At 36.3% G+C, this 23,991-nt stretch overlaps 1 protein-coding gene across 2 annotated transcripts in view; it reads right to left on the bottom strand.

The window, feature by feature from the left end:
- The window catches only part of HECTD2 (HECT domain E3 ubiquitin protein ligase 2), a 103,749-nt gene that overhangs the window by 40,042 nt on the left and 39,716 nt on the right, over window positions 1–23,991 (bottom strand). For both annotated transcript variants that reach the window (XM_034931082.3, XM_034931081.3), the window contains exons 3-5: window positions 13,516–13,654; window positions 12,725–12,827; window positions 11,897–11,986 (exon numbers count right to left, since the gene is read on the bottom strand). In XM_034931082.3, coding sequence (XP_034786973.1) covers window positions 11,897–11,986; window positions 12,725–12,827; window positions 13,516–13,654 — 332 coding nt within the window. The remainder of the gene's footprint in view (window positions 1–11,896; window positions 11,987–12,724; window positions 12,828–13,515; window positions 13,655–23,991) is intronic.

Below are 23,991 nucleotides of genomic sequence, written 5' to 3'. Positions count from 1 at the left end.
TAGAATACTTTCAATTCCAATAAGCTTCCTCTACTTATGTGTTGTTATTCTCCCATCTTTTGGCTTTTTCTTCTTAAGCACACACATTAGACATCAATTTTATGCAGGCATTTTTTTAGGGTGACACATAAATACAGTTGACCCTTGAACAACATGAGAGTTAGGAATGCTGACCCCCAATGCAGTAGAAAAATCCATGTATAACTTTTGACTCCCCCAAAACTTAACTATCAATAGCCTACCATTGATCAGAACCTCACCAATAATATAGTTTATTAACACATATTTTATATGTATTATGTATTATACACTGAATTCTTATGATAAAATAGAGAAAAGATAATGTTATTAAGAAAATCACGAGAAAATATATATACTATTTATTAAGTGGAAGCAATTATCATATCGGTCTTTATCCTCTTTATCTTCACATTAAGTAGGCTAAGGAGGAGGCTGAAGAGGAGGAGTTGGTCTTCCTGTCTCAGACATGGCAGAGGCGGAATAAAATCTGTGTGTGAGTGAACTCATGCAGTTCAAACCCATGATGTGTAAGGGTCAACTGTATTTATGAATTTCTTTTTCATCATTCTTTCTTATATCTCAGATCCTTCCTCTTCTCTCTAAAATATATCTTTTAAAGTTTAAGTATACGTCTGTTGGTGGTAAAGGCAGTTTTTGTTTATTTTAAATATCTTTAAGTCACCCTCATTCTTGAAAGTCAGTTCCTCCGGCTACATCAATCAATGTTTATATTCTTTTCTTTTAGTATTTTGAAAATATTACTTCAGGTTTTTGGCTCCCAGATTGCTGTGGAGCAGTCTGCTGACAGCCAAATAATTTTCCTTTATGAATGATTTGTCTTTTCCCTTTGATTACTTATAAGGTATCTTTATTACGATGTTCCAATTTCACTACTTTGTCTGCATGTCTTTTATCTTGCTTAGTATATATTTTGTTTCCCCTGTTATTTGTGGATTCACGTCTTACATCAGTTATGGGAAACTCCCAGGTATTAAATATACACCCCCATTCTTTCTGTGCCATAATTTTTAGACTCCAAATACAATGAAGTTTAGTCTTTCTTATTCTATCCTCTATACATCTTTATTATTTTTATAGTTTATCTCTTTTTCCCCGAGTTCTACTCTGAGAAATTTCTTCTTTACTTCTACCTTCCAGTTTACTAATTCTTTTTCCAGCAGTCTCCAATCTGCTGTTTAATCTATTAATTTCTCTACTTCTAAAAATTTATTTGGTATCAAAGGTATTTTAGACAGTCTCATGTTCATAATCTCAATATCTGTAACAGCCATTCTGACTGGTGTGAGATGTTATGTCACTGTGGTTTTGATTTGCAATTCTCTAATGATCAGTAATGCTGAACATTTCTTCATATGCTGGTTGGACACATGTATGTCTTCTTTTGAAGTGTCTGCTCAGGTTCTTTGCCCACTTTTTAATGAAGTCGTTTGCTTTTGCTTATTATTTCAGTTTTTTATAGATTCTGGATATTAGACCTCTGTTGGATGCATAGTTTGCAAATATTTTCTCCTATTCTGCAGGTTGTCTACTTACTGTGTTGATAGTTTCTTTTGCTATGCAGAAGCTCTTCAGTTTAATTAGGTCACATTCATCAATTTTTGTTTTTGTCGCAATTGCTTTTGGCATCTTTTTCATGAAATCTTTGCTAGGGCCTATGTCCAGAATGATATTTCCTAGGTTATCTTCCAGGCTTTTTATACTTTCAGTTTTTACATTAAAGTCTTTAATTTGTCTTGAGTTGATTTTTGTATATTGTGAAAGAAATGGGTCCACTTTCAATCTTTTACATATAGCAAGCAAGTTATCCCAGCACTATTTATTGAACAGATAATCTTTTCCCTATTATTTTGTGGACTTTGTCAAAGATCAGATGGTTATGGGTGTGTGTCATCAGTTCTAGGCTCTCTATTCTGTTCCATTGGTCTATGTGTCTGTTTCTGAACCAGTACCATGGTGTTTTGGTTGCTGTGGCTTGTAGCATAGTTTGAAGCCAGGTAATGTGATGCCTCCAGCTTTGTTATCTTTTTTTAGGATTGCCTTGGCTAATCAAACTCTTTTCTAGTTTCATATGAATTTTAAAATAGTTTTTTCCTAATTCTGTGAAGAATGCCATTGGTAGTTTGATTGCAATAGCACTGCAACTGTAAATTGCTTTGGGCAGTATGGCCATTTTAATGATATTGATTCTTCCTATCCTTGAGCATGGAATGTTTTACCATTTGTTTGTTCATCTGTAATTTTTTGGAGCAGTGTTTTGTAATTCTCATTGTTAATGCTCTCTTACCTCACTGATTAGCAATACTCACAGGTATTTTATTCTTTTTGTGGCTATTGTGAGTGGAATTGCGTTCTTGATTTGGCTCTCAGCTTAGATGTTGGTGTATAGAAATGCTACTGATTTTTATATATTGATTTTGCATTCAGAAACTTTGCTGAAATTGTTCTTCATGTCTAGGAGCTTTTGGGCAGAGGGTTTGGGGTTTTCTAGGTATAGAATAATATCATCTGCAAAGATTTGACTTCCTCTCGTCCTATTTTGGTGCCTTCTATTTCTTTCTCTTGCCCAACTGCTCTGGCTAAGACTCCCAGTACTATGTTGAATAGGAGTGCTAAGAGTGGACATCCTTGTCTTGTGCTGTTGTCAAGAGGAAGACTTGTAGCTTTTGCTCATTCAGTATGATGTTGGCTGTGGGTTTGTCACAGACGATTCCTATTATTTTGAGGCATGTTCCTTCAATGCCTAGTTGTTGAGGGTTTTTAACATGCAGGGAAGCTGAATTTTATCAAAAGCCTTTTCTGCATCTATTGAGATAATCATGTGGTTTTTGTGTTTAGTTCTGTTACGTGATGAATCACATTTATTGATATGTGTAGGATGAACCAACCTTGCATCCTAGGGATAATGGTTACTTGATCATGGTGGATTAGCTTGTTGATGTGCTTTTAGATTCAGTTTGCTAGTATTTTGCAGGGGTGTTTGCATCAATGTTCATCAGGAATATTGGCCTGAGGTTTTCTTTGTGTGTGTGTGTGTGTCTGTGTGTGTGTGCGTGCGTGTGTCTGTGTGTGTCTCTGCCACACAGAAAAGATGATATCAAGATGATGCTGGCCTCACAAAATAAATTAGGGAAGAGTCCCTCCTCTTCAATTTTTTGGAATAGTTTCAGTAGAAATGGTGCCAGCTCTTTGTACATCTGGTAGAATTCGGCCATGAATCCACTTGGTTCTGGGCTTTTTTTGGGGTTGGTAAGCTGTTTCTTACTGATTCAATTTCAGAGCTCATTATTGGTCTGTTTAGGGTTTCCATTTCTTCCTGGTTCCATCTTGGGACGGAACTCTTTCAGTTCAACTCCGATTTTGGTTATTTCTTGTCTTCTGCTAGCTTTGGGGTTAGTTTGTGCTTGTTTCTGTAGATTTTCTAGGTGTGATATTATGTTTACTTGAGATCTAACATTTTTGATGTAGGCATTTAGATTTATAAAATTTCCTTTCACAGTGCTGGGTCCCAGAGATTCTGGTATGTTTTATCTTTGTTCTCATTAGTTTCGATACATTTCTTGATTTCTGCTTTAATTTCACTGCTTACCCAAAAGTCATTCAGGAGCAGACTGTTTTAATTTCCTTATAATTGTATGCTTTTGAGTGGTTTTCTCAGTATGGATTTCTATTTTTATTGTGCAATGGTGGTTGATATGAATTCATTTTTTAAAAGTTTGCTGAGAATTGTTTTATGATTATGTGGTTGATCTTAAAGTATGTGTCATGTACAGTTCAGAAGAATGTGTATTCTGTTGTTTTAGGGTGGAGAGTTCTGCAGATATCTGTTAGGTCCATTTGGTCAAATGACAAGTTCAGGTCCCATGTATCTTTGTTAGTTTCTTCCTCAATCATCTAATATTGTCAGTGGGGTGTTGAAGTCTCCCACTATTATTGTATGGTTATCTAAGTCTCTTTGTAGATCTCTAAGAAGTTCCTTTATAAATCCAGGTGCTCCTGTATTAGGTACATATATATTTGGGATAGTTAAGTCTTCTTGTTGAACTGAACTCTATACCATTATGTAATGCTCTTGTCTTTTTTGATTGTTGTTGGTTTAAAAGTCTGTTTTGTCTGAAGTTGCAATAACAATCCCTGCTCTTTTTTCTTTTCTATTGTTCTTGCTAGAGCTTTCTCCATTGCTTTACTTTGAGCCTATGGATGTCACTGTATGTGAGATGGGTCTCTTGAAGACAGCATATAGTTTGGTCTTTCTTCTTATACAACTTGCCACTCTGTGCCTTTTAAGTAGACATTTAGCCTTTTTACATTCCTGTCATCATGTTGTTAAGCTGGTTATTACGCAGACTTGATTTTGTGGTTGCTTTATAGTGTCAATGGTTTATGTGCTTAAGTGTGTTTTTGTGGCGGCCGGTAACAGTCTTTCCTTTCCATATTTAGAACTCCCTTAAGGATTTCTTGTAAGGCAGGTTTGGTGGTAATGAATTTCCTTAGCATTTACTTATCAGAAAAGTATCTTATTTCTCCTTCAATTATGAAGCTTTGTTTGGCTGTATATGAAATTCTTGGTTGGAATATCTTTTTGTTAAGAATGCTGAATATAGGCTCCCAATCTCTTCTGTCTTGAAGGGTTTCTGCTCAAAGGTCTGCTGTTAGCCTGATAGGGTTCTCACTAGAGGTGATCTGCTCCTTCTCTGTAGCTGCCTTTAACATTTTTTCATTCATTTTGACTTTGGAGAATCTGAGGACTGTGTGTCTTGGGGATGGTCATCTTGCATATTGCAGGGGTTCTCTGAATTTCCTGAATTTGAATGTTGGCTTCTCTAGTGAGGTTGGGGAAATATTCATGGATGATATCCTCAAATATGCTTTCCAAATTGCTTGCTTTCTCTCCCTCTCTTTCTGAGATGTCAATGAGTTGTAGATTTGGTCTCTTTACATAATCCCATATTTCTTGGAGCCTTTATTCATTCTTCTTTATTTTTTATTTTTGTCTGACTGAGCTATTTAGGAGAATCAGTCTTTGAGCTCTGAAATTCTTTCTTTAGCTTGGTCAATTCTGCTGTTAATGTTTGCAACTGTACTCTTGATTGTTTTTTTTTTTTTTTGAGTGAGACAGTGTCTAACTCTGTTGTTCAGGCTGCAGTGTGGCGGTGCAATCGTAGCTCACCACAGTTTTGAACTCCTGGGCTCAAGGGATCCTCCCACTAAAGCCTCCCAAGTACCTGGGACTATAAGCATGCACCACTACACCCAGCTAACTTAAAAAAAATTTTTTTTGTAGAGATGGGGTAAAATTTGTGAAGTGAGTTTTTCAGCTCTGTCAGATCAATTTGGTTGTTTCTTAAAACAAGCCATTTCATCTTTTATCTCCTGTATTATTTTATTGTATTTAGATTCCTTATATTGGGCTTCTACTTTCTCCTGAATCTCAATGATCTTTGTTCCTATCCATATTCTGAATTCTACTTCTGTCATTTCAGCCTGGTTAAGAACCATTGCTGGGAACTAGTGTGGTCATTTGGAGGTGAGAAGACTGGCTTTTTGAGTTGCCGGAGTTCTTGTGCTGGTTCTTTCTCATCTGAGTGAGTTGACATTCCTTCAGTTTCTGGAGTTGCTATCCTTTGAATGGGATTTTTTTTTTTTTTGGCTTTTATCTTCTTTGATGCATTTGTGGGTTTGATTGTGGTATAAAGTGGGTTCAGCTGAATGGCTTTGTTTCTGGAAAATTTTAGTGGGCCAAGGTTCAGCTCAGCACTCCTGGGCTGCATGCTCTAACTCTGGGGGGTGCTGGTACCGAGCCCCTGGCTTTGTTCTCTGGCCCCTCAAGGTTAGGAACCTGCTGTGCCAAAAGGGCTGAGGTCTTCTTGGTCCACTGGCACTAACATTCTGATGGGTGGTGTCAGACAAAACGCTTGACTGGGGTAGTGGCAGTTGGATCCATGCTTGCTTGCATGTGCCAGCAGCCACTCAGAGCCATGTGATGGGATGCACACACATCTGCTGGGGCAAGGTACTAGTAGGAGTGGGCTTGTGGCATTGCCCCATGCTCTTGAGCTGGCAGCAGTGGTGGTGTGGTAGGTGTGGGGTGCTGGTGGGGGGCAGGAATGCTGGACTCTGTGCACATGCATTTGCACCAACAGTGGTGTCAGCATGGTGGGGGGGCAAGTTGCTAGTGTCCGTGTGCATTTTTGCAGCAGCAATGGTGGCACGATTGGGTGCCCACATGCCAGTGGGGGCAGCAAGCATGTACTCATGCAGCAGTAGCCTGGTGGGGTACGCACACATACTGGTGGGGAGAAATGTGGTCCACTCACTCGCAAACCTTGGCAAAGCAGTGGGAAGGTGGCTGTGGACAAATGCATGCTGGCAAAGCTACGGAGGGGAGGTTCTGATGGGGGGAAGTTGCAGGTAGGCTGGTGTGTGTTGGTGGTGGCCACTCTGCTGGACCCTACGATGGTCAGGAGTGGTCTGCTGGTGAGCTATGCCCCAGGAAGTACCTTGGTTGGGCATCGAGGGTGCACTGCAAGTGAGTGTGGCGAGGCTGGGGCCCTGGGAGAGGCCAGCAGTCAGGGGGGCACTCACATTGGTCTGGCACCATCTCACAGGCAAGACCACCCTACTCTGTCCAGGTCTGACAGTCTTCTCAAGGCTAAAGTCTCCAGGAGGAGCACAGTGAGCCTTGAGGGATGGGCAACCCTGGCCATGCTCCACTGCAGATGTTCCCATACCAAACCATCTGGGCGCCACACAGGCTGGAGTCCTACTCCTCCCACACGTGTAAGCAGTTCACCCTGCCAGCTCAAGTGTCCATGGGGGTCATGGAATCTCCTGTTGCCAGGATTCCGGAGGCCCGTGGCAAGAGCAGGCTGCTCCTTGCCTGTTCAACTCACCCTTTCCACAGGAGCTGCTGGGGGTCATGAATGAATCCCATTACTTGGTAGCCCCACCCAGGTTTCCCAGCTCCCTTCAGCCCAGCTTCTGTGTCCTCCATCTGTCCAATCTCAATGCCTTCCCTCTGAAGATCTGCTTGGAGTGTGCCAGTCTTCCTGATGTCCAGTCTCTCCGTGGCAGATGTTCCTCCTGGCTGCATCTAGTTGGCCATCTTAGCTCCAAATCTCCATTACTGTTATTTTTAACAGCCTTTTAAGACTAGCTTCCTTCACTTAGCAATATGTATTTAAGGTTTCTCCATGTCTTTTTGTGACTTGGTATCTCATTTCTTCTTATCACTGAATAATTTCCATGATATGGAATGTACCACAGTTTGTTTATCCCTTCACCTATGGAAGGACATTTTTGGTAATTATTAAGGCTGTTGTAACCATTTGTGTGCAGGTTTTTGGGTGAACATAAATTGTTAACTCATTTGGGTAAATACATATGAGTGCAAGTGAGGGATCATATGGTAAGCCTATGTTTAGCTTTGGAAAACAAATGAAAAATACAACCTATCAAAATTTGTGAGATACAGCAAAAGCAGTGTTTAGAGGGAAATGTATAGCACTGAATGAATATATTAGCAAAAAAATCTGAAATTAATCATTTAAGTGTCCACCTTAGGAAACTAAAACAAAAGAGCAAATTAAATCCAAGGTAAGTAGAAGACAAGATATAAAAATTAGAGAAGTCAATGAAACTTAAAACAGGGAACAGGGAAAATCAACACAACAAAATGCTGATTTTTTTTTGAAGAGAACAATAAAAGTGATAAGCCTCTAGCCAGACTAATCACAAAAGGAAGTGAGAAAATACTAATTACTAAACGAAAGATCATTCTCACACTGATTCTATAGACATTAAAAGGATAATTTATGGCTATTATGAACAACTCTATGCTCACAAATTTGATAACCTAGATATGTTACTGAAAAACACAATCTACCAAAATTAATATAAGGAGAAATAGATAATCTGAATAAGCCTGTGTCTACTAAAGTAACCAAATCAATAATTGTTAACCTTCTAAAACAGAAAGCACCAGGCCCAGATGGCTTTAATGGTAAACTCTACCAAATATTTAAAAAATAAATGATACCAATTCTGTAAAATTTCTTCCAGAAAACAGAAGCAGAGAGAATACTTTCTAAGTCCTTCTGTGAGGCCAGCATTAACCTAATGCTCAAAAGAGAAAGATATTACAAGAAAGGAAAAGTATAGATCAATACCTCTCATGAACATAGATGCAAAAAAATCCTCAACAAAATATTAGCAAATTGAACCAAAAATACATAAAAAGAATTATACAACACAACCAAGTGTGATTTATTTCAGGTTATGCAAGTCTGGTTCAACACCTGAAAATCAACTAATGTAATTCATCACATCGACAAGCTAAAAAAGAAAAATCATGGGATCATAGCAATAGATGCAAAAGAAACAGTTGATGGAATCCAATACTCATTCATGATAAAAATTATCAGTGAACAAGAAATAGAGGAGAACTTCCTCAACTTGATGAAGAACATCTAAAAAAAAAAAAACCCTACAGCTAACATCATAATTAATGGTGAGATACTAGATGATCCAGGTTCATTTGGTACTTTCCCTGCCTTGGTCTTAGAATTAACCATTTCTCTAGGGAGCTGTGGTTCTTTTAGTGTGACATGGTATTTAGAAACCAAGATAAGCATAGTGAAGTGCTCAGTATAGTGAAGGGATGTTATTGCTGTAGGCCCTTTCAGTGCACAGGGCTAGAACATACACACTCGCATGCACACACATGTATCTACATCTATTAAAAACCATGAGATCATTACAATGCCTCCAATTCTAATTCAATTCCCAGAACTGTTTTTAGCCTCCCTCATCCCATATTTATATCTCCCTTTTCTAAAATGAGAAACCTGACTCCCAGCAACATTGATATATTTACTCATTTGTTTAGTTCAACAATACATAGAATGTAATTTCAGAATTATTTGTCTATAACCCTGAGGGGGGAAAAAAACCCAAACTACTAAAAGTTAAAGATTTGTTTACAGTCTTTGCATGTGTTTTTTTTAGTTAGGATTATATAGTTAAACTACTATGTATGAAAATTTTTTAGTGAGTTTTGGAAAATATGGTTATAGTATTCATTCAAAATACAGTTAGGTTTATTTTCTGTTTGTATTCCATTTTAGGTTCCATTTAGGGTTTTTTCCCTCATATCTGTATATTTAATTTTTTAACATATATAACATATTAATATTCCAAGTCAAAAGAACTCAGAGAGGACTGGTCCATGCTGGGGTAGGCTGAGTGGCTGTGAGGTGGGCTGTGTCATGGGGCCTCAGGCCAACCATGGCCAAGCCCTTGGGGCACAGGTAGCATGGTGTGTGCTCCAACTGTAGCTGTGTCAGCATGTTATGATGGCATCCAGTACCAACCTGGCTACCAGAATCCCCAATAGTAAAGAGAAATACTCAAGGCTCTGCAGCACAGTTGATAGCTACATTGACCTTTAGTTTAAGGAAAGTCCTCCTGGCCAGTCTCGACGGCTGACATCTATAATCCCAACACTTTCGGAGGCCAAGGCAGGAGGACTGCTTGAGGCCAGGAGTCTGAGACCAGCCTGGGCAACATAGTGAGATAAGGGATAATTATCTTATACCTTATACTTATTTCTACCGTCATGTTCCAGTGAAATACCTTGGTAAAATCAAGTATCAGGGTGGGTCCATCTGCAATATTTTTTACTTGCTTTCTTACTGACAGCAACCAGGAATTTTTTAAGCCACAGAGAAACTGTTCAAAATGTAAACACCTTCTCTGTTTACCAATCCTTGGCCAGCTCTGATTTGGTTCACCAATAGGTTGTTCAGTATATAACTGGGTCATTCTGGCCTTTGTAGATTAAGATGTTTTGTATGTCATCCCTTTAAGAATTGGACTTTTGGCTGTTTCCTAATAAAAAATGTAGGGAAGTGGTTATCATTTAGAATTTATACCCTATTGCTAGCATCTTGTATTATGATGTCATTCTGCTGAAGATCATAAGACTCAGCCTGGATCCCTCGAGGACTAGATTGCCTTAGGTTAATTCTGTTTCTTAGTTTGCAAAAAACGACTTAAATTCAAAAGAAATTAAAATGTCAAAAAAAAAATCAAGTTCAGAGAAGTGTACCTAGGAACGGAATTGTTGGGTTACAGAATATGCATATGCTTCATGTTAGGAGATCATGCCAAGTATTTTTCCAAAGTGGTTGTACCAATTTATACTTACATCATCAAGGGATGAAAGTTCCAACTGTTCCACAATATTGCCAATATTTGGTAAGGTTTTTGAAACAATTTTATTAATTTTGATGGATGTGTAATGTTATTTTCATTTCTCCAATGACAAAGGATGTTTATATTTAATAGTGAAGTACTCAGATTGGGAATAAGACAAAGAGGTCTGCTATTACTTCTTTTATTCACAATTGTGAAAGAGGTCCCAGTCAATGCAAACACATACATACATCCATATAAGATACAGGATTAGAAGGAGATAAAACTCTCCTTTTTCACAAATGACAAGATTGTGTACACAGAAAATCCAAGTTAATTTACTGATGTACTATTAGAATTAATGGATGAATATAGCAAAGTACAGTTGACTCTTGAATACAGGTTTGAATTGTGCAAGTCTGCTTATATACATTATTTTCTTTCACCTCTGCCACCTGAGACAGCAAGACCAACCCCTCCTCTTCCTCAGCCTACTCAATAAGGATGAAGACCTTTATGATAGTCCACTTCCACTTAATATATAGTAAATATATTTTATCTTCCTTATTTTTTCTTAATAACATTGCCTTTTCCTTAGCTTACTTTATTGTAACAATATAGTATAGAATACATATAAAATATATGTTAATTGACTGTTTATGTTATCAGTAAGACTTCTGGTCAACAATAGGTTATTAGTAGTTAAGCTTCTGGGGAGTCAAAAGTTATACACAGATTTTTTTTTTTTTACTGCATAGGGGGTTAGCGCCCCTAACCCTCCAATTGTTCAAGGGTCAACTGTATTTAGATAAAGATAAATATATGAAAGTATTTCCATATATTAGTCACAATTGGAAAATAAAATTATAATAGGATAAAAAAATGAAGTACCTAGAAATACATGTAATGAGAAATGTGTAACACCTCTACCCAGAAAACTACAAAACATTACCAAGAGAAATTAAAGAAGACCTAGGTACCTAAAAGGATACAGTATGCTTATGGATTGAAAAGATGTCAATTTTTCACAAATTGATCTATAGCAGTATGGTTCTCAAAATGTGGTCATTCTTAACATGTCTTTCACTTCATAGCTAAACTTCTGGAGACTTTGTTTACATTCTGTCTTTATCATTCCCACTTAGTCCTTCAAATATGCATCTGGATTTTTTGAATGGTGACATAATTTTTATAGTATGTGTCACATCATAAATGAACTCATAAATCAACATATCCTGGGAACTTGTTACAAATGAAAATTCTTGGGCTTCACCCAAGACCTACTGAATCTGAAATTCTGTATTTTAACAAGCCCTTCCTGTGATTCTGATACAGGCTAATGTTTAAGAACCACTGATCTACAGATTCAGTGTAATTCCAATATAATTAAATAACTTACCTCCTTTTGCTGAGTAAGTAAAGCATGATTTTGGCAAGTCTTTCTAAAAAAGGATTGGATATAAAAGTATTTGCTGCTTAATTCATAATTTAAAAATAAAAGAATAAAATAATCTAACTTTATGAGAATTCCAGCTACATTTACTATAAAATTGTATCAGAGTTTCTAAGGTAATTATAAGGTGATTTTTACAATATTTTTATGGCTGCTTTTGAAATACAGAAGAGACACAGAATAATATTACTTGCATGTCATAATACTTACAGTATTAAGTAATGTATCATACACAGCATTCACAAATTTACCATTAATCCCAGAGTCTTCAATGGTGTTAAACGAGGCAGTGGCATCTTTCTGCAAATTCAATTTAAGAATTAAGTATATTCAACATTTTAAAGACTATTCTTAGTAAAATTTGAACCATACTATTCCTTCATAATTTTGATTATTTTTTAGTCTGATAATAAAAAAGAACTGTTAGGGCAAAATTTCTGAAAATAAAAAGAAATGTACAAAGATTATTTTAATAACTTTCTTTTTTAAAAGTGAAGGAATGGAGTTAAACATGAACATTAGAGCAAGTAAAAACAACATTTAAGGGCTGGGTGTGATGGCTTATATCTATAATCCCAGCAACTTTGGGAGGCTGACATGGGAGGATCACCTGAGGTCGGGAGTTCGAGACCAGCCTGGCCAACATGGTGAAACCCCGTTTCTACTAAAAATACAAAAATTAGCCGGGTGTGGTGGCAGGCACCTGTAATCCCAGCTACTCAGGAGGCTGAGGCACAAGAATTGCATGAACCCAGGAGGCAGAGGTTGCAGTGAGCTGAGACTGCACCACTGCATTCTAGCCTGGGCAACAGAGTGAGACTCCATCTCAAAACAAAACAAAACAACCCCCTCAAAAAACCCATATACTTATATAATATTTATAATATTACATAATTGTATATATTGTATAATTTCTGAAATCAATACATAATATATGCATGTTTAAATCAATATTGGGTAGAAAATGAGGTAAATTTATCATTTTTGGAAAATTTAAAACTAAAAGTGAAATGAAAAGTGTGTTTTATGTATAATTACCTTAAATGCAGCATTTAATTCTGGGAAAGAATCAAATGTTGTTAGATAAAAATCATGTACTGCTTTCCAATCTCCTGATGACTTAACTTTTTCTACATCTTCCCTAAAATGAAAACACATTAACCGTATATACATATAGAAATATTATTCAGATAAACTAGTATTACTTTTTAATGTCACCAAACATGCAATACAAAATACTGAAGCCAAATAAAGAAATATGTCCCAGTTAATATAGTTTATGGATTTATAATTCTTAATTGGATTAAGATATTAATCTAGCTTCAACTTTCCCATTTACTTATTTTTAAAAAAGATCATCCTTAACATGTCGCTCAATTATCGCTCCTTCCTTCCCTTCATAGCTAAACTTCTGGAGACTTTGTTTACATTCTATCTTTATCATTCCCACTTCGTCCTTCAAATATGCATCTGGATTTTTTGAATGGTGACATAACTTTTATAGTATGTGTCACATCATAAATGAACTCTTATTTTTAAAAATGGTAACAGTCTATTATTTAATTACCACCTTTATCTCTTTTTGCCTGTTTTGACTCACAGACTCTTACTTAGTGTTTCCTTTATTTTGCTGCAGCCTATCTAACTCTTCCTGTTATTTATATATTTGTTTTCTTTCACCTTCAACTTGACACATATAGTCTTTTGAGGTCCTCTTGGCTAATATCTTATAGTGATCCAAAAGTTAATTTCTCAAATAAAGATATTAAATTATGTAAAGTGCTGACATGCAGATGACTATACATTTACATATAATAGCTGAAACTTACTGAAAGTCTTTCACAGTTTTGGGCTGGATAGGAAGAATAGGTTCTGGAAGGACTGGGGCCTTCATTTCGGATGATGATGCATCCATAGATGTACGCTGTTTTTGTCTAACATCAAGGCAAATTGGTGGTTGTTCTCTCACTGTGAAGTATAAAAACACATTCAAAATAATGAATCATTAAACTTTTCAAAATTATAAAATACAAGATTAATTCAACATGAACAGAAAACAAATGAATTATTTTGTATTACATTCACTTTGAGATTAAAGAAAAACCAACCATAGTGAAGGACATTTACTGGAGGGCTTATTCCCCCACTTCACTCACAACACATATTAGGCTGTATCTTACATGGATGTGCATACTTAATATAGAGCTTCTTCCCTTTTTCCCTTCCCCCTCAAAATTGTTTGTTAATGTAATTTAGCATTTCTTTCCTCTCCCCTCTTCCCAAAAGTCATCTTTCCGGGGGTATTTCAATGAGGCTCAATGTTTTTAATGTTTATTAGCTTTTTGAACATAGTCACACATTGCTTAATGATGGAGACACATTCTAAGAAACATGCCAGTAGGCAATTTTGTCACTGTGTGAACATCATACAATGTACTTACACAAACCTAGATGGTATAGCCTACTACACACTACACACCTAGGCTATATAACATAGCCTATTGCTCCCAGGCTACATATCTGTATAGCATTTTAATGTACTGAATACTGTAGACAACTGTAATACAATGATAAGCATTTGTTTATTTAAACGTATGTAAATACAGAAAAGGTATAGTAAAAATATAGTATTATAATCTAGGGGACTACTGTCATACATGTGGTCTATTCTTGACTGAAATGTCATGACTGTATATGCACTTATGTCCTCTATAAGTCTTTTAATTTTTATTTCTGGAAACAGAAAAGTACATTATTGGATTCTCCACTTATAAAATGTTGTCATTTCAAGAATGTTATATGAAAGAAATCACACCTATGTAACCTTTTCATACTAGCTTTTAGTTAGCATAATTTTCTGGAGATTCATCCAAGTTGTTGCATATACAGATAGTTCATTTTTATTGCTTAATAGTATTCCACTATTTGGGTGTACCGCTATATGGTTTACTATTCAACCACTGAAGGACATCTGTTTTTAGGTTATTGTAAATAAAGCTGCTAGAAACATTTATGTAGAAGTTATTGGGTAAAATAATTCCTCATTTCTTTGAGGTAAATATACGGCAGTTGCATGTTTAGTTTTCTAACAGACTGCCAAACTTGTTTTCCAGAGTGGCTGTACCATTTCACATTCCCACCAGCAATATATTAGTGATCCAGTTTCTCTACATACTCACCAGCATTTGGTGTTGTCATTATTTTTGATAGTTGTGTAATACTTCTGTGTGATTTTAATTTTCATTTTCCTAATGGTTAATGAGGTTGAACAGCTTTTAATGTGCTTATTTTCCATCCATATATCTTCTTCAGTGAAATGTCTCTTTACATCTTTTGCCTGTGTTCTGACTGGATTACTTTTTTGCTGTTAAGTACTGAAAGCTCCTTATATAGTTTAGATAATAGTCCCTTGTCACTAAAATAGTTTGCAAATGTTTTCTCCACTTTGTAGCCTGTCTTTTCATCCTCTGCACGGGTCTTTCTCAGAGCAAAACTTTTAAATTTTGATGAAGTCAAATTGATAAATTTTTGTCTTATGGATTGTACTTTTGGTGTCAAGTCTAAGAACTATTTTCTAGTTTTAGAGCCCAAAGATCGTTTCATTTTTTTCTAAAAGTCCAATAATTTAACATTTAAGTCCATTATCCATTTTAACTTTATTTTTGTATAAGGTGTGAGTTTGGGGTTAATGTTTATTATTTTTTGTTTATAGATGTCCAATCACTCTGGCACCATTTATTGAAAAGGTTATTTTTCCTTCATTGAATTGCTTTTGGACCTTTGTCAAATTACAACTGGGCATATGCCATCAATCCTTGTATCTCTTCCTCCATGGTTATCTCAGTATGATTATTGTAGCTATATAATAAAAACCAGGTAGACTGATTCTTTCAACTTTATTCTTTTAAAAAACAGTTTTACCCATTCCAGTTCTTCCGCCTTTCCAGGTAAATCTGAAAATAATCTTATCTATATCAACAACAAAAAACATACAGGAATTTTGATAGGAAATGCATAAAGTTCCTTTTTGTATCAATTTGGGGAGAATTGGCATCTTTACTACACTAAGTGTTCTAATCCATGAACACAGTATGCCTTTACACTTACTTAGATCTTAATTTCTTTCACCAGCATGGTATGATTCTAAGCATACATATTCTGTAATGTTTGCTACATTTAAACTTTTTATTCTTTTTTAAGTGATTACAAATGATATGCATTTTTATTTTAGTGTCCGTGTGTTCACTGTTAACATAAAGAAATATAACTGATTTTTGTATGTTTATCGTGTATTCTTCAACCTTACTGAACTCACTTATTAATTCTAGGAAGGTTTTTTTTTGAGATTTAATGGGTTTTTTTTTTTTTGCATAGACAATTATGCCATCTGCAAATAGGGAAAGTCTTATTTCTTATTTTCTAATCTGTATGTCTTTTTTCTTCTTTTTGCCTTCTTGTATCGGCTAAAATTTGCAGCACTGAGATGAATAAGAGTAAGAGCAAACATCCTTGCATTATTCCCACTATTAAAAGGGAAAGCAGTAAGTCTTTAGCCATTAAGAAAAAGGGTAAGCTTTACCAATATAAGGGTACTCCCTTTGATTCTTACCATGTTGAGTAAGAGTGCTGAGAGCAGACATCCTTGTCTTGTTCCCAAACTTAAGGTAAAAACATTCAGTCTTTCACAACTACATAAAATGTTAATTGCAGGTTTTTTCTAGATGCTGTTTATCAAGTAAAAGAAAATAGTCTCTTTTCCTATTTTTCTGGGAGTTTTAATTTTTTTCATTATGAATAGGTGTTGGATTTTGTCAAATTATTTTACTGCATGGAATCATTCTTAGCATGTTAGTATGGTGGATTACATTAATTGATATTTTTAAAACTGAACCATCTAGCATCCCTGGAGTGACCTTTTGGTCATGGTGTATAACTCTTTTTACATATTGCTGAATTTTATTTGCTAATATTTTGTCAAGGACTTCTGCCATCTATATTCATGAGGGATATTGGTCTGTAATTTTTTCTTTTATTTTTTTTAAACTATCTTTCTCTGGTTTTGTTATCAGTGTAATACCAGCTTTGTAAAACGAAAAAGAAGTGTTCCCTTTTCGTCTATTTTCTGGTAGAGATTATACAGAAATGGTGTTAATTCTTTAAACATTTGGTAGAATTATCTTGTGAGACCATCCGGACGTGAATATTCTTTTTTTAAAGTTTTAAAACTAGAAATCCTTAGTGGTTATAAAACGAGGCAAATTAACTATTTCAAACTGGATGAGCTGCAATAGCTTTTATTTTTTGAGGAATTGGTCATCTGTAATTTATGTGTGTAGAGTTTGCAGTGTTCCCTTATTATTTTTTCTGATGTTTACAGGGTCTGTTGTAATATCTCCTATTTCATTTATGATACTGACAATCTACCTTTTTCTGTCAGTCTTCCTAGAGGTTTATCAATTTTATTGATCTTATCAAAGAGCCATCTCTTTGTTTCATTGATTTTTTCAATTTTTCTGTTTTCAGTTTCACTGATTTTATATTTCCTCCTTCCTGCTTGCTTTCGGTTGATTTTCTCTTCTTTTCCTACGTCCGTGAGCTAAAGGCTTAGATATTTGTTTTGAAACTTTCCCCCTTTTTGACGTATCTCAAAATAATAAGAGCTATTTATGACAAACCCACAGCCAATATCATACTGAATGGGCAAAAACTGGAAGCATTCCCTTTCAAAACTGGCACAAGACAGGGATGCCCTCTCTCACCACTCCCATTCAACATAGTGTTGGAAGTTCTGGCCAGGGCAATCAGGCAGGAGAAAGAAATAAAGGGTATTCAATTAGGAAAAGAAGAAGTCAAATTGTCCGTGTTTGCAGATGACATGATTGTACATCTAGAAAACCCCATCGTCTCAGCCCCAAATCTCCTTAAGCTGATAAGCAACTTCAGCAAAGTCTCAGGATACAAAAATCAATGTGCAAAAATCACAAGCATTCTTATACACCAATAACAGACAAACAGCCAAATCATGAGTGAACTCCCATTCACAATTGCTTCAAAGAGAATAAAATACCTAGGAATCCAACTTACAAGGGATGTGAAGGAACTCTTCAAGGAGAACTACAAACCACTGCTCAACGAAATAAAAGAGGACATAAACAAATGGAAGAACATTCCATGCTCATGGATAGGAAGAATCAATATTGTGAAAATGGCCATACTGCCCAAGGTAATTTATAGATTCAATGCCACCCCCCCCCCATCAGGCTACCAATGGCTTTCTTCACAGAATTGGAAAAAACTACTTTAAAGTTCATATGGAACCAAAAAAGAGCCCACATTGCTAAGTCAATCCTAAGCCAAAAGAACAAAGCTGGAGGCATCACGCTACCTCACTTCAAACTATACTACAAGGCTACAGTAACCAAAACAGCATGGTACTGGTACCAAAACAGAGATATAGACCAATGGAACAGAACAGAGCCCTCAGAAATAATACCACACATCTACAACCATCTGATCTTTGACAAACCTGACAAAAACAAGAAATAGGGAAAGGATTCCCTATTTAATAAATGGTGCTGGGAAAACTGGCTAGCCATATGTAGAAAGCTGAAACTGGATCCCTTCCTTTCACCTTATACAAAAATTAATTCAAGGTGGATTAAAGACTTAAATGTTAGACCTAAAACCATAAAAACCCTAGAAGAAAACCTAGGCAATACCATTCAGGACACAGGCATGGGCAAGGACTTCATGTCTAAAACACAAAAAGCAATGGCAACAAAAGCCAAAATTGACAAATGGGATCTAATTAAACTAAAGAGCTTCTGCACAGCAAAAGAAACTACCATCAGAGTGAACAGGCAACCTACAGAATGGGAGAACATTTTTGCAATCTACTCATCTGACAAATGGCTCATATCCAGAATCTACAAAGAACTCAAACACATTTACAAGAAAAAAACAACCCCATCAACAAGTGGGTGAAGGATATAAACAGACACTTCTCAAAAGAAGACATTTATGCAGCCAACAGACACATGAAAAAAATGCTCATCATCATTGGCCATCAGAGAAATGCAAATGAAAACCACAATGAGATACCATCTCACACCCAGTTAGAATGGCAATCATTAAAAAGTCAGGGAACAACAGGTGCTGGAGAGGATGTAGCGAAATAGGAACACTTTTACCCTGTTTGTGGGACTGTAAACTAGTTCAACCATTGTGGAAGACAGTGTGGCGATTCCTCAAGGATCTAGAACTAGAAATACCATTTGACCCAGCCATCCCATTACTGGGTATATATTCAAAGGATTTTAAATCATGCTGCTATAAAGACACATGCACACGTATGTTTATTGTGGCACTATTCACAATAGCTAAGACTTGGAACTAACCCAAATGTCCATCAATGATAGACTGGATTAAGAAAATGTGGCACATATACACCATGGAATACTATGCAGCCATAAAAAAGGATGAGTTCATGTCCTTTGTAGGGACATGGATGAAGCTGGAAACCATCATTCTCAGCAAACTATCCCAAGGACAAAAAACCAAACACTGCATGTTCTCACTCACAGGTGGAAATTGAACAATGAGAACACTTGGACACAGGAAGGGGAACATTACACACTGGGGCCTGTTGTGGGGTAGGGGGAGGGGGGAGCGATAGCATTAGGAGATATACCTAATGTAAATGACGAATTAATGGGTGCAGCACACCAACATGGCACATGTATACATATGTAACAAACCTACATGTTGTACACATGTACCCTAGAACTTAAAGTATTAAAAAAAAAGACACTTTCCGCCTTTCTAATGTATGCATGACTGCTATAAATTTCCCTCTCAGCACTGCTGTAGCAGTATCCCACAACTTTTGGTATGTTGTATTATGTTTTTATTTTCATTCCATCTCATCGATTTTTTTAACCTCCCTTGAGACTTCATCTTTGACCAATGAATTATTTGGAAGTTGTTTAATTTCCAAGTATTTTGGAGATGCTCCTGTTATTTTCTGTTACTGATTTCTAATTTGACTACAGTCAGAAAACACACTTTACATTATCTCAATTCTTCAAAATTTCAGTTGTTTTATGGCCCAGAATATGATCCATTTTGCTATATGTCCCACTGGCACTTGAAATGCCACGTGTATTCTGTTGTTGAGTAGAGCGTGCTGTAAATGTGCTGTTGGTTGATGGTGGCACTGAGTTATTCTATATTCTACATACTTGTTGATTTTCTAGCTAGTTCCATCAAATATACACTTACAGTTGGAGACTTCAATACCTAATTGTGGATTTTTTTGTTTCTGAGTTCAGGTCTACCAGTTTTTCTCCTGCAGTTTTTACAACTCTGCTGTTTGGTGTGTACACACTTGTGATGACTATATATTTTGGGTGATTATCCCTTTTATCATTATATAATGTTCCCCTCTGTCTCCATGAATTTTCTTTGTTCTAAGTCCACTTTATCTGATATTAATGCAGTCATTTCTGTTTCCTTCAATTGATGTTTGCATAAAATGTCTTCCTCTATCCATTTACTTCCAACTTGCTTATACTGTTATATTTGAAGCAAATTTCTTATAAATAGAAAACAGTTGGGTCATGTTTTTTGTTTACTCTGACAATATCTTTTATTTAGACCATTTACATTTAATGTAATTTTTAATAAGGTAGAACTTAAGTCTGTGATTTTATTTTCTATGTGCTCTCTCTGCTTATCATTTCTGTTATTTTCCCTGCCTTTCTGCAGGTTAAACATGTTTTAGAATTCTCTTTTGATTTATATATAGTGTTTCTGAGAGGTTTCTCTAGATATTACATTACATATACTAATTTATCACATGCTACTCATATCGTCATTTTACCAGTTGGAATGAAGGGCAGAAATCCTACCTCCCTTACCATCCTGTTTATAATTTTCTTTTTGTGTGTGTGACAGGGTCTTGCTCTTTCACTCAGGATGGGGTGTGGTGGTGTGACCATAGCTAACTGCAGCCTCAAACATCTGGGCTCAAGTGATTTTCCCATGTCAGCTTCCTGAGTAGCTAGGACTACAGGCATGCACCAAAAGCCTGACTAATTTTTAAATTTTTTATGGAGACAAAGTCTCGCTACGTTCCCCAAGCTGGTCTCACACTCTTGGCCTCAGGCCATCCTCCTGTCTTGGCCTCCCAAAACACTGGGATTACAGGTGTGAGTCACTGCACTCGGCCATAATTTTCTTAAGTATTTCCTTTACATACATTTAGAACCACGCTGGTGTTATAATTTTTGTTTCAACTACCAAATATAATTTAGAAAACATAACAGGAGAAGAAAAGTCTATTGTATTTATCAATACTTCTGTTTATCACCTTCTTTCCCCTTTCCTCACATCTCAAGGTTCCTTCTTTTGTTTCCTTTCTGTTTAGAGAACTCCTTTATTCTTTTAGAGTAAATGTAGTGGCAACAAATTCTTAGTTTTTCTTCATCTGAAAATGTCTTGATTTCCCTTCCCTCCATTCCTGAAAAATATTTTCATCAGGTATAGGATTCTGCACTGACAGTCCTTTTAGCATTTGAAAAATTTAGTGGCATATCCTTCTGGTGGCCTCCATGGTTACTGATGAGAAATCTATTTCAATGCCTTTTTTTTTTTTTGAGGTGCTGCATCTGGTGAAGGCCTTCTTGCTAACAGGGACTCTGCAAAGTCCTGAGGGGGTGCAGGGCATCACATGGTGAGGGGGCTGAGTATGCTAGCTCAAATATCTCCTCCTCTTCTTATAAAGCCACCAGTCCTCTTCCCATGATAACCCATGAATCCATTAACCCATGAATGGATTAATCTATTCAAAAGAGCAGAGCCCTCATGACTCAATTACCTCTTAAAGATCCCACCTCTCAACACTGCTACACTGGGGATTATATTTCAACATGAATTTTGGTGGAAATAAATACTCAAACTACAGCATTTTCTTTAATGTGTCATTTTTTCCTGGCTGCTTTCAAGATCTTTTTGTTGGTCTTCAGTTTTGACAAGTTTAATTATGATGTTTCTTGCTGTGGATTTCTTTGGATTTCTTCTGAATGAGGTTTGTTTAGCTTCTTGAATCTGCAGGTTTATGTCTTTCACCAAATGTAGAAAATTTTCAGTCATTACTTGGTTACTTTTTCAGCCCTACTGTCTTTTCCTCTCCTTCTGGGACTCTGATAATAGGACTGTAACGCCTTTTGTTATAGTATCTGAGGTCCCTGAGATTCTGTTGATTTTTCAGTCTATTTTCTATTGTTAAGACTGGATAATTTCTATTGTTCTGTCTTCCAGTTCATTGATTCCTATCCCCTCCATTCTGTTGTTGAGCTCATCTACAAAGCTTTTTACTTTGATTGTTGTATTTTCTCAAGTATTAATCCTTCTAAAACAACAGAATGATTAATATCTTATAGATTTTAAGGTCTATAATAATGAAATATACATATATAGAATTTAATTCTACTGTAATGTAATCAGGATATATTTTCAACTATGCAAACACAGGCATATCAATAGTCACAGAAGTAACATAGCTAATAAGGTCTTCCTTCCTTCTTTACCTACCCTCCTATTCAAGCATCTATCCTTGGCTCTACCATCAACTTTAATAAGCAAAGATAAATTTCATTAGTGTGGGGGTTTAAACTTCCATATTAGAAGACAGTATAAACATGCTAATTTTTTTATACGACAGCAATGGTTTCCAAACTTTACTGTAAATCAGAATAACCTGGAAAGCTTGTTAAAATATGGACTACTGGGCTGTCCCCAAACTTTGTGATTCAGTAGGTCTGGAGTGGGGCACAAGAATTTGTATCTTTTTTTTAATTATTATACTTTAAGTTCTGGAATACATGTGCAGAACGTGCAGGTTTGTTACATAGGTATACATATGCCATGGTGGTTTCCGGCACCCATCAACCTGTCATCTACATTAAGTATTTCTCCTAATGCTATCCCTCCCCTAGCCCCAATCCACCGAAAGGCCCCAGTGTGTGATGTTCCCCTCCCCGTGTACCTGTGTTCTCATTGTTCAACTCCCACTTATGAGTGAGAACATGTGGTGTTCGGTTTTCTGTTCCTGTGATAGTTTGCTGAGAATAATGCTTTCCAGCTTCGTCCATGTCCCTGCAAAGGACATGAACTCATCCTTCTTTATGGCTGCATAGTATTACATGGTGCATATGTGCCATACTTTCTTTATCCAGTCTATCATTGATGGGCATTTGGGTTGGTTCCCAGTCTTTGCTGTTGTGAACAGTGCTGTCATAAACATATGTGTGCATGTGTCTTTATAGCAGAATGATTTATCATCCTTTGGGTGGTAAAAGGATAAAACCCAGTAATGGGATTGCTAGGTTAAATGGTATTTCTGGTTCTAGATTCTTGAGGAATCACCACACCATCTTCCACAATGGTTGAATTTACACTCCCACCAACAGTGTAAAAGCATTCCTATTTCTCCACATCCTCTCCAGCATCTATTTCCTGACTTTTTACTGATCACCATTCTAACTGGCATGAGATGGTATCTCATTGTGGTTTGATTTGCATTTTTCTAATGACCAGTGATGATGAGCTTTTTTTCATGTTTGTTGGCTGCATAAATGTCTTCTTTTGGAAGTGTCTGTTCATATCCTTTGCCCACTTTTTGATGGTTTTTTTTTTCTTGTAAATCTGTTTAACTTCCTTGTAGATTCTGGATATTAGCCCTTTGTCAGATGGATAGATTGCAAACATTTTCTCTCATTCTGTAGGCTGCCTCTTCACTCTGATGATAATTTCTTTTACGCTTTAGAAGCTCTTTAGTTTAATAAGATGCCATGTGTCAATTCTGGCTTTTGTTGCCATTGTTTTTGGTGTTTTAGCCATGAAGTCTTTGCCCACGCCTATGTCCTGAATGGTACTGCCTAGGTTTTCTTCTAGAGTTTTCACAGTATTAGGTTTTACATTTAAGTTTTTAATCCATCTTGAGTTAATTTTTGTATGAGGTGTAAGGAAGGGGTCCAGTTTCAGTTTTCTGCATATGACTAGCCAGTTTCCCCAGCACCATTTATTAAATAGGGAATCCTTTCCCCATTGCTTGTTTTTATCAGGTTTGTCAAAGATCAGATTACTGTAGATGTGTGGCATTATTTCTGAGGTCTCTATGCTGTTCCATTGGTTTATATATCTGTTTTGGTACCAGTACCATGCTATTCTGGTTACTGTAGCCTTGTAGTTTGAAGTGAGGTAGCCATGATGCCTCCAGCTTTGTTCTTTTTGCTTAGGATTGT

The sequence above is a fragment of the Pan paniscus genome, chromosome 8, assembly GCF_029289425.2.
Source record: "Pan paniscus chromosome 8, NHGRI_mPanPan1-v2.0_pri, whole genome shotgun sequence".
In the NCBI taxonomy this organism is placed as follows: Eukaryota; Metazoa; Chordata; class Mammalia; order Primates; family Hominidae; genus Pan; species Pan paniscus.
This window is presented reverse-complemented; position numbering and strand designations above follow the sequence as displayed.